The following is a 12,280-nucleotide window of genomic DNA, read 5'->3' on the forward strand; positions in this document are numbered from 1 at the left end:
GGATATTCTCTGCTTTAGCCTTTTCAGAGATTAATCTTGCAGTCAGCTGCCAGAGGCCAAGAGGGGAGATCTGGGGATCCAGATTTTAATCATTCTTATTTTCCACCTTTCTATTTGCCCCTACTTCTAGAGGCATGTAGTACCACCAGTTCCAGAGAGGTACATAGGAATTCTGGGCCATAGATTGATTTCCAGCTTTTTCCATTCCTGCTTGGGGTTCAGTTTTCTTGGGGGACTACTTCATCTTGTTTTCTAGCAGATAAGTTTGTTATCCTTGTCTCTTTTTCCTTTCCTTAGCTTTTAATAGTAAATAAAAGAAATCCCTTTGTTCTCAAATTAGAGATGTAAGAGATAGTAAAAGCACATGTTTGTTTAATGTCTATTTTCCTCAGGGAGTCTATTTTATCTTACACATTACTTTCCAGCTTTTTTCAAACAAAGCATGTCATTTAATTTTTATAATTTATTCATATAATAACCTGTAAATATTTAAAATCCATTCTTCAGAAAAATCTGGCTTTTTCTCCCCCATGGTGTATCTTTTACTTTTACTCCCTCATCTTACCCCTTGACAAGAGTAAAATGTTTACACTGTAATGACCTACATGTGGTCACAGGCTATTTAGGAATGAAATTGATCATGGTAATAGATTAGGGAATCTTAGTGTATATTTTAACGAGGTTACATCATAAGACTGTACTTGATTATTTGGACTAAAATTGCTATTTAGTTTAATAAGTGCCAGAAACTCTCTAACATCTCACTGGATGAAAGATTTGAAAAAAAAAAAAAAAATACTTGGCAAAGTCTGAAGATTTCCCTAAACCTGGCCTATTTGGATATTTCCTTTTCTTGACCTGTATGCATGGTCTAGCATTTGATTATTTCCTGCCTTGTATCTTATTTAATAAATGAAGCTTTATATTTTATAATTTATCATTTACAGTGTTTGGTCCAGTGCTATCACTTACAGATCATTTGTCTTTGTAAAAGAAGTTCTTGGGAATTTTCTCCTATTATTTATTCTATTTTTTAAAATACTATCTTATTAGAAAAGTGAATTAAACATGAGAATGGCATATGAGAAGGTTACACATTTGCAACTTATTTATAGGTAATGGAGGGGAAGTTAAAAAATAATTTGTTTTTTCCAGTGGTTTATCTTTACATTATGAAGAAATAACCAGAGGACCGAATTGTGTGATTCGAGGTGTTACAGCTAAGGGCCCTGTAAACTCTTGTCAGGGCAAGGTAAGCATTGTACATAAATGTTTTAATACATGCTTATTTCCTGTATGGTAAAAATGAAATGGAGAATTTAAAATGGGATGGGTTAGCCTGGTGATGGGTATTAAAGAGGGCACGTACTGAATGGAGCACTGTTTGTTTGTTTTTTTAAAGTTTACATGCACAGGAAGTTTTTGTTTCTCCACATCAGTTGCTTTTTGTTTGTTGAGTTTTTTTTTTTTAAATCTCTTCAGAAATCTGGTAATTTTTGGTCATCTGGCTTATAACTGAATGGGTAAAATGCAGATATGCAAACAATGTATCATGGAACACTACATCAAAAACTAATGATGTATGGTGATTAACATAACATAATAAAAATAAAATAAAATTGGATGACATATTTTTGTAATAGGATGACAGTATGGGGTTCCTAAGAATTAGGATCATGTCACTAAACTTAACCATTTACATCTCTAAGGGAAACTAGCATGTTAGCTATTGTGTAACATTTATGAATTAAATATTTTTTAAGTGTCTCCATCTTCATTCCATTCTTTTCACATTCAGAGTTATTTTATCAACAGTTATCCAGTACTAGGTTTCTTTTTTCTCTCCAACTTTTAAAAATTTTGAATATTAATTTTAGAACACAAAAATATGAGAAACTTTAGCTCATTTATGAACATACTGGGTTTGGTATTTGGATAAAGGAAAATGTTTTGCAAGGGATAAAGTTAGGGAAGGTAAAAATATAAATTCTAATAAGGTAATTTTTCTATCAGGTATATAAAGTAGCTAGTAGATTTACATGACTAAAGGGAATTCTGTGGCTAATAACAAGTAATATATAACTTTTCTTCACTGCACCATTAACCTACAAGATATATTCAAAATTTTTCCATCAAAATGGCATTTAATTAAAAATAGAGCATATGAATTTATGCTGCACTGCATTGTATAATGAAATCAAATTAAAAGTTCTGTACATCTTTCTGAATTCAGAGTTTCCTGGAAGAAGAACTTGAAATTCAGGGAAATTTGACTTTAGTAAGATAAGCTTACTAAAAAACAAATGATTTCTAGATTTTTTTAAAAAACTTTTTTGAAATAACTTTATATTTACAGAAGAGTTAGAAAGATAGATGGTATAGAGAGTTTGCATATACTTTGTACCCAGCTTCCTTTATTAATATCTTCTGTAACTATCAAGTATTTATCTAAACTAAGAAATTAACATTGGTACAATACTATTAACAAAACTGTGGACTTTATTTACATTTCACCAGCGTTTTTTACTAATTAGTTTTCTATTCCAGGATCAAATCCAGAATACCACATTGCATTTAGAGATTTCTAGATTTTTAGCATTTTATATTTCACTATTTTCCATATTTTTTATAATGCCCATCTTGATTCTGATTATTCGAAGGTTATTCCTTTTGAATTTGAAGAGGCTTTTATCTGTAAAGAAGCAATATGAGTCCATTTTTTCATTTATATCTCTTACATAAATGATCATCGTTCTCAATATAAATTTGCTGAATAGATTTCTGTAATGTTATGGAAATTAAAAGCAAAAATAAATCAGAATTGAGATGTTAAATGACTGAGCTATTAGGACTTGGATTTAATTAAAATAATTTTTTCAACAGAATTTTAATCTGAAGGTTATTCTGCCGGGTTTAAAAGAAGACACACAGATTTTAAAAATTAGATTACTACCAGGTAATATTTTAAGAAATATTCCTAATATTTACTTTTAAAATAATATTCTTATTATAAAATATAAGTGTTTTTTGGCTTGGAGTGTAAGTCTTGAAAATATGTTTGAATGTGAAATAAAGCACTGACAGAAATGACTAATTGAAAAAAACAGGAAAATGTATAGGAAGACATTAGTGGAGTTCTAAAAATAATCGGGAGAAAAGTGTGAATGTTGAGAATATATTAGGGAACAACTCTTAAGAGATACACTAATCAGGCTTGTATTAGAACTGGACCTGTCTTTAACTTTTCCTGTATAACTGTAAATGTTTCATATCTTAAGACAAGTTTCTCATGCATTTATGTTAACTTGATAATGACTTACCAACTTTGTAATGAAGTTACGTTAAAGTAACACAGGGTAGGAAATGCTGGCTAATTTGAGAGGCAGTCTGTCATATAGGTTCAAAGAATACATTCTGATATTATCTCTTCTGGGTTTGAATTTAAGCTGACACTTAAGAGCTAGGTAAACTTGTCCTGTACCTCAGTTTCCTCATGTGTAAAATGAAATAATACCTACTTTCTCACAGTTGTTGTGAGGATTGAATGAATTAATATAGGTAACCCTCACTTTGCAAGATTTTGTGGTAACTGAATGGAGGACGACACAGTTCCAATATGCATGAGTTCTCGTTAACACAGTACTGTGCAAAGTGAGAACTGCATGTGCTTGTAAAACACAACAGTTCTTGGTATGTCAGTTTTAGCTCTGTTATTAATAACACTATAATCTTACCTTTGCCCACATATGACCTTTTGTACTGTTTTTTAAATGAAAAGAAACATAGTAGCTATGTTCTTTCACAAATTCAAGTTGTTTGATTTCCCTCAAGCATAAATTGATAAAGATGTCAAAATAAGCACATTGGTAGAAGTATAAGAATAAAATTGTTGAGGTACTGGCTGGCTCAGTTAGAAGAGCACGTGGTTCTTGATCTCGGGGTCATGAGTTTGAGCCCCACGTTGAGTGTAGAGATTACTTACATACATACTTAAATACACACAGAAGAAACTTAAAAATTGTTACATACTAATAAACACAATGCTTTTATTTTAGAGGTAGCTAAAAGGTATAGATTTGGGTAGTGAAATTCTTAATAACCAGGTAGTTTGACATTGTTTTGAATTTGAGAATGAAAATTGTAAAGTAGGAGGTAGCATGGTATAATGATAATCATCAAGAGGTTTCAGATTACTCAGGACATTAACCTGAGCCTGCCACTTACTAGTCATATGACCTGGACAAGATACTTAATCTCTCTGAATTCCAGTTTCCTCATTTACAAAATGAGGATGATAATATTACCCTCTTCATTAAGAACATTGTGAAGATTATAAAGATAGTGCTTAAAACTTGACATGTTGCTTGGCATATAGTAAAAAGTAAGTAATAACTAATGTTACTATAAGTGTTTTCAGTACCTTCTTTTTGTGAATTTTTGTTACTAGCATTTAACATAAATTGTATTTAAAAATATCAGTGTTTATAGAGCACATCAAGTCATATTGCTACAGAAGTGTGAACTCTGTAATTATTTTGTATGTTTTCTTAGAGGAAACTTGTGTAGGTTGCTTATAACATCAAAGTAGTGGGCAATCAAACAAGTAAATTATTTGGTTATTACATGCACTGATCCTTTGAACACTTACCTAAAATGTGTGTTTTCTCTTAACATGTTTTTGAGAAATCAGTCATTGTGTAAAGTTAAAGTGAATAAAAAAGTATTTTTAAAAAACTTTTCTTCTTGAATTTTTTCCAGGATCTCTTTTAAGGTTTTACACCTTGAGGTGATTTCTAGCATTCGTTACAATAATGTCATAGCTTGTTGGGTAAAACTAAGTCTAGACATCAAACATTTTATACATTTGAGAAAAATCTGGTCATTTATAGAATCTGTGCATTTTAGAGATAGAAATGGTTAATCATGGGTATTGCTTATTTTTTTCCTTAGCATTAAGATACTAAAACTTGAAATGTTAAAAGCTTTTTTTCCTTGCTGTTTCAATATTTGTCTTAGAAACTTGAATTTGTATTTCATTATATAATTCTCTGGTAGGTCCCCCTCATCGATTGAAAGTGAAACCTGATTCTGAAATTTTAGTTATAGAAAATGGAACAGCTTTCCCATTTCAGGTAGAAGTTTTGGATGAATCAGACAATATAACAACACAACCAAAATTGATTGTTCATTGTAAGGTAAGTTATTGTAAGATAAAAATACGTAGATTTTATTTTGAGTTGTCTGGTAGTAAATGGACATAACTATCTCTTTTAGCTACTTTATAGTGAAACTTACATCATATTTAGATCTTTAATGATTAGTCTATGGAGAAACTTGTGGGTTTCTCATTGCCTATACTTTTTGGCCAATAAAGGCATCCCCTATACCAAGTTTCATAAAGAAACTTATAGACAGAACATTCCCCCCCCCTTTCTTGATCCATTTTCCTCAATTTAGATGAAGTATTTATGAATAGAATGATAGAAATGTCTTTTAGGGTTAAGGATGCGTAGACAAATGAAGGTAAGTAAAAGCACAAAAAGGAAAGGAAAACCCAAATACACAAAGTTAAAAAAAAAAAATAGTGGTTGAGGAAGTTGGTGTTTCAGAAGACATAACTTTTAGAATTATAAAAAATTACTCTTCATTCAGAAATTGTCTAGAATATTGGTGAATTCTATTTTACTTTTTCCAGTTTATAGCCAGAAATGGTAGCTGTAGTGGATTATTTGAAAATTTAAATAACAATTATTGAATAATTTGTTACATTTGATTGGAATCTTAAATTATTTTGTATGTTTTCAAAAGTTTTTAGGTGCTCCAAATCTTCCAGTCTACGTTGTAGATTGTAGCAGTTCTGGAACCAGTATTTTAACAGGATCTGCAATTCAAGTACAGAACATTAGAAAAGACCAGACTCTTAAAGCAAAAATTGAAATACCTGTAAGTTGTTGTCATTCATTGATTTTATATTGTTTTCATACAAATCTTTCATAACAGCTTTATAGTATTTTATGTAACATTTGACTTTTAAAAATGAGGTATCTGTGTTTCTTTTAGCTAAACTGAAAAAAAGGCAACATGAAATGGTATAGTAACATTTTGTATTAGTAATTTTCTTAATTAACCCTTTTATAGGGGCACCTGGGTGGCTCAGTTGGTTAAACGTCCAACTCTTAGTTTTGGCTCAGATCATGATTGTGGGATCCTGGGATCAAGCACCGCCTCAGGCTCCGTGCTCAGTGTGTAGTCTGCTTGAGATTCTCTCTCTCTGCCCCTCCCACTCATGCTGTCTCACTCTCTAAAATAAATACATAAAATCTTTTTTAAAATATGGCATTTATATGTCAGTTTTATTTTTTTGTTTCTTACAGTTTATACCGTTCTTAGAAAGTCTGGTAAACCACCACTGAAGGACATATAAACAATTTATATGTATAATTTAAAAAATAAGTATGTGATTAGTATTTTCATATAAAGAGATTTCTGTGGTAATGTACTAGTAGGATACTTGTTACTGGATAAATACATCATGGTGGAAGGTGAAGCCAGCCTGGAGGAGGGCAAGCAGTTGTTGTGAGTAGTTGCTCTGCTAAGATTGCAAAATGGGACAACAGATACTTAAGGAAAATATTTAAATGTAATTTCTCCATTACTGATATGGTAGATGATGAATAACCTAACCTAACCAGTTGGTTAACTGATGCTTTCCTACTAATTATACATCAGTTAACATACGTGGAGCTTCAAAAGGGTAAAAGACAGCTTTTATTTTTTTTCACTAGAATGAGATGACTCTTGACTTCATTCCACTTCTTACCAAGCTGGTGATATTGATAACCTTCAAATCCCTCTTACGCACTTTTTTTTGTTATGCATTTTTAAAATTCAGTAATGTGGGCAACTTGTTTTTGAGCATACTCTCTTGCAAAAGGTCAGGAAGATTCAGGAAGGAAAGACTTAGAGTTACGGAGGAATCTGGGTTTGGAAGCAAAGAGTAGTGAGCATCAGGAATTACGTAAATTCTATAGAGCAGTGACAGGCGGAAGACCGAGAATCTAGATCAATTAGGACAAAGATCAAAGTATACCTTAAAATACGCAGTTAGAAAATGTTAATCCGAAGGCAGCAACTGGAGTTTGAATCAGGTAAATGCAATATGGTTATTTACCAATAAGGGTGGGTTATTTACCTAATATTTGGTGAGGTAGGAATTTTATGAAAATCATTAGTCATGTAGATGGGCTTAAATAGGATGTTTGGAACTGGATAACGAAGGAGAAATGGGCTAAGTAGATGTAAAGGTATTTTAGGCTTGGGCTTATTTTGAATTTTCTGTATCCTGTGGAATGCACTATAACCTAGATTATGAAATAATGTAATGTTTTAATTTTTTGTGCCTTTAAAATCAATTTAGCGTAATACAGCTCATCCTTACTGATACGTGGGACATTGATGTGCCCATAATAAATTATGAATGTGCCAGCTCATCTTTCAGGACATCTACAGTCCTCATTTAGCTATAAACAGCCTTATTCACTTACCCTAATGTATAGTTTCAGTGTAAATAATATATTTTATGTCAACTATTTGTCTCTGATTTTATGGGAAGTTCTTAATTTCTTACATCTTTATTCTTATTAATAGATGCTATTTACTGAATCTGTCATGTGATTCCAAAGAAGAGGAAGAGAATCATTTTAAATCAAAATATGCTAGTTTTTGGCTTTAAGGATGTGGCTTATGGGGGCGCCTGGGTGGCTCAGTTGTTAAGCGTCTGCCTTCAGCTTAGGTCATGATCCTAGGGTCCTGGGATTGAGCCCCAGGTCGGACTCCCTGCTCTGTGGGAAGCCTGCTTCTCCCTCTCCCACTCCCCCTGCTTGTGTTCCCGTTCTTGCTGTCTCTCTCTGTCAAAATAAATAAATAAAATCTTAAAAAAGAAAAAATGTGGCTTATGCTTACAACTTGATAGTATTAATAGCACAGTGTCTTCTTAATGCCAAAACCTATGAACATTAACAGTGTGTATAAGATGATCTTCCATAGTATTGGAAGTAAATCCTTAAGCAATGTAGAAGACTCACCATTAAAGCCCAAAAATAATTTTCAAAAAGTGCAGATGCCATTCAATGTATTTTTGTGTTTTTCTCTTTCCCTAGAGTTGTAAAGATGTGGCACCCGTGGAGAAGACTATTAAGTTGCTCCCTAGTAGCCATGTTGCAAGATTACAGATATTCAGTGTGGAAGGACAAAAGGCAATCCAGATCAAACATCAGGATGAGGTTAATTGGATAGCAGGCGATATTATGCATAATCTTATTTTTCAAATGTATGATGAAGGAGAAAGAGAAATTCATATAACATCAACTTTAGCAGATAAAATTAAAGTAAGTATCTCAGATTAGTTATCTGAAGAATTTTGTTCATTTTATGATTGATTGTAAGACTCTGAATAAGAAGTATTATAGGATAGCTTCTAAGAAGAAGCTTATCACAGAAAAATAATATTGTTATTTAAAATTCCAGGCTAAATAAGAATTCGTTTCATGCTCTAGTTTGAAATGTGAATGATTCATATGCGACAAATTCATACTTAGAAAAATGATTTTGACACAACAAAATGCCAAAGATTGGAATTCTCTTTCAGTTGTGCACTTGCTGACCAACTGTATTTCTGCAGTCACAGTCAAGATCATCTTAGCAAAGCAATGTATTTGTAACTGTTCTGAAGGCACTAAACAAAAGGTCTGTTAAAGGCAAATGGTGAAACATTACTGTTTTAACTACAGGTCCCTAATTTGACCATTTGAAATTGGCATACCATTGTCTAAAAGCATGATCTTAGAAAACAGTTTTGTAGATTCTCAGTAGCTTCATATGGTCCTCATCAATCTGCTGTAATTTAAATTCATCATTAGTACCTTGTTAGGGTGAATCTATATATTGAAACTTAACATTTCTTAGGAAAACCAAATCAAAATACATACTTATCACCTAAGGTAGACCTCTCTAGTACTCTTCTTATAATTGATTAAAGGAATAGTTGGCATTCTGTTTTTACTGTTTTCAAGGTCAGTCAGTTCTGCTATAATGAAACACATGCATTTCTTAAAATCACTGTGCCAGATAAAAAGGTGCAATAAGAATCACAGGGCTCATGGGGAAAATGGGAATTAGAGGCACAGTACTCCAACTTTATCAGTCACTTATTAAAGATAGGAAACTAATAAAGTAGAACCAAAAATAGTAACAATAACACATATTAAATGATTAAGAAGTCTGTAAACACTACAATATGTCAGTTTACTTTGTGGAAGTGAGTACAGGAAAGTTTGCAGCTTGTGAGTTACTGTGAAGTTGTGGAAACTCCACTAAATGTGGCCATGTGTGGCTCAATATACATAATCATCCCAGGTGGCTGGTAGGTTTGAGTTGTGTTGTTTGTGTATTGCCATGGATTGGTTTAGCTGGGTACAGTTTTCCATGTTCACATACTGTTTTCAGAGATGATATTGTGCATTAGCAAATGTAAAATTTCTTCGTACTCAAACTGTTCCCCAATATTTTAATAGCATTGGAACAAATTTGCATTTTCAAACCAAGCAGTATAGCAGAACTAACTGTACTTTTTTCCTTGACGCCCATAGAGCAAAAACTCAAATCTTATGTGAGAAAATAATGTTTAAAAAATTCACTGTTCTTTAAGTCAGAGATAAAACATCCCCCCTTTTTTGGAAAGCCAGCATTTGCAGACCCTTATATAAGGGGGTCCCAATTAACTAAATTTGTAGAGTTGCTATGTGGGACAGGAGGTAGAAATTATTTCTTTGTACTATTTTATGCTATAGCCATCTGGAGTTTCCAGATATAGGATCTGATACTTTAAAAGAATTTTGTTCAACAGGGTTTAGCTGATCTTATTTTTAACTCTTACTTGAAATATTCCTTGCCCCAGCCTGTTTAGTTTTTCCCTCTCTAAGGAGGGACTGGACGATTGATAGAGACCTAACCCTGATCCTTCTTAGAAGGGGAGGCAAGCCATTTTTATCTATATCAGCAGATGTGAAGTTGAGTGGTTTAAAAGTGGTACTAGGAACCCGGCTTCTGAACTGGTTCCTTGCTTTCTCATAGTTAGGTTCCCACATTCTAGCTTCTTATCAAGGTTAAGAAGAAACTTGAGTGGAGAGCCTCCACCTGTATATAACTTCTTTTTGCCATTCTCTAAGCATGTGACCAGCATTTGACATATTTTGCCTCAAATTTAGTAGTTATATATTTGTTGGGTTACAAAGATTTTTAAACATGCACCTCTTTATTGGCATAAAATATTAAAGACTACTCTTTTTTTAAATGTATAATCATTAATGTGATTTTTGTGGTCTTCAGAGAATTCTCCAATATGGAAGAAAGTGAACCCTAACGGAGCTGGGAATCCATTGAAGGGATAACACAGCTAAAGTGAGGGAAGAAAAGCCTTTTTGAAAAGTGTAAATTCTGCTTCCATTATTAAAAAAAAAAAAAGCATAAACACACATATATATATGTAAAGAATAAAACATGGTTTAAAAGATAAAAAGGTAACTAAGATTAGAACAGCATAAACTAGGGTCAAATATTAGAATATCAATGATTTAAGAATCACAACTATGGAAGGCTAAAAAAGTTGAACTAAAAATTCTTACATAGAAAGGGTTGGAAATTTAAAAGTAGGCTAGAGTACGATACTCAGCTCAAAGTAACAATATATGGAATGCAGGAGATGAAAAAATAGAGCTAAAAGCATCCAAGAATGAATTAAGACCAAAAGGTGGCCAGAATGGTAGTTAAGTAAATATAACTTGTTTTCTCATCTTGCTGAATAGGCATTAACCTACATCTTATTCAAAGCCCATATTAATAAATTTCTTTTAGCAAGCAATTTGGATGTCACCTCCCAGAATTGATCATATGATTTTATCTGTATGGTATTTTATTTTTTTAATTTTTTTAGAGTGCACACATGAGCAGTGGGGTGGGGGGTATATATATAGAGAGAATCTTAAGCAGGTTCCATGCTCATGCAGTGGGATGTGAGGCTCAGTCTCATGACCCTGAGATCACAACCTGAGCTGAAATCAAGAGTTGGACGCTTAACTGACTAAGCCACCCAGGCACCCCTGATTCTGCTTTTTGTTTATTCATTTGGTTGGATGATTTTTTTGTTTTGTTTTTTTGGATTCTACTTATGAGTGGAATCATACGGTATATTTCTTTCTCAGTCTGACTTATTTCACTTAGTATAATACTCTCCAGGTCCATCCATGTCTCAGATGGCACAATCTCATCCTTTTATATAGCTGTGTAATATTCTATTGTATATATACACCACATTTTCCTTGTCATTTGTCTGTTGACGGACACTTAGGTTGCTTCCATATCCTGGCTATAGTAAATAATGTTGCGGTAAACCTAGGGTGTGTATGTTTTTTCAAATTAGTGTTTCATTTTCTTTCTGTAAATAACTCAATGGAATTATGGGATCATATGGTAGTTCTGTGTTTAATCTTTTGAGGAACCGTCATACCATTTTTTGCAGTGGCTGCACCAGTGTACATTCCCACCAACTGCACAAGGATTCCTTTTTCTCCACATGCTTGGCAACACTTGTTATAACTTGTGTTTTTTATTTTAGTCATTCTGACAAGTGTAGAGTGATACCTCATTGTGGTTTTGATTTGCATTTCCTTGATGAATGATGTTGAACATCTTTTCATGTGTCTCTTGGCCATCTGTGTCTTTGGAGAGATATATATTCAGGTCTTGTGCCCATTTTTTAATCAGACTGGGGTTTTTTTTTGGTGTTTTTATGCATTCTTTATGTATTTTGGATACCAACCCTTTATTGGATATGTCATTTGCAAATATCTTTTCTTACTCAGGTTGTCTTTTTGCTTTGTTGATGATTTCCTTTGCTGTGCAATATCTTTTTATTTTGATGTAGTCCCAATGTTTATTTTTGCTTTTGTTTCCCAGGTCTTAGAAGACAAATCTAGAAATATGTTGCATTGGCCAATTTCAGAGAAATTACTGCCTGTGTTCTCTTCTAGGATTTTTATTGTTTCAGGTCTCACATGTAGGTCTTTAATCCAATTTGAGTTTATTTTTGTGTATGATGTTAGAGAATGGTCCAGTTTCAAAAAAAAAAAAATCCAGGTTCATTCTTTTACATGTAGCTGTCCAGTTTTCCCAGCACCATTTATTGAAAAGATTATCTTTTCCCATTGTATATTCTTACCTCCTT

General features: G+C 32.8%; 1 protein-coding gene across 4 annotated transcripts in view; it reads left to right on the forward strand.

Annotated features, from left to right (window-relative positions):
• SMCHD1 (structural maintenance of chromosomes flexible hinge domain containing 1) overlaps positions 1–12,280 on the forward strand; it is a 139,226-nt gene that overhangs the window by 60,528 nt on the left and 66,418 nt on the right. For all 4 annotated transcript variants that reach the window (XM_028092350.2, XM_028092352.2, XM_028092351.2 and 1 more), the window contains exons 21-25: positions 1,156–1,252; positions 2,884–2,956; positions 5,056–5,195; positions 5,809–5,943; positions 8,160–8,387. In XM_028092350.2, coding sequence (XP_027948151.1) covers positions 1,156–1,252; positions 2,884–2,956; positions 5,056–5,195; positions 5,809–5,943; positions 8,160–8,387 — 673 coding nt within the window. The remainder of the gene's footprint in view (positions 1–1,155; positions 1,253–2,883; positions 2,957–5,055; positions 5,196–5,808; positions 5,944–8,159; positions 8,388–12,280) is intronic.

The sequence above is a fragment of the Eumetopias jubatus genome, unplaced genomic scaffold (assembly GCF_037043125.1).
Source record: "Eumetopias jubatus isolate StellerSeaLion01/CBP00866 unplaced genomic scaffold, mEumJub1_p1.0 scaffold_16, whole genome shotgun sequence".
Lineage (NCBI taxonomy): Eukaryota > Metazoa > Chordata > Mammalia > Carnivora > Otariidae > Eumetopias > Eumetopias jubatus.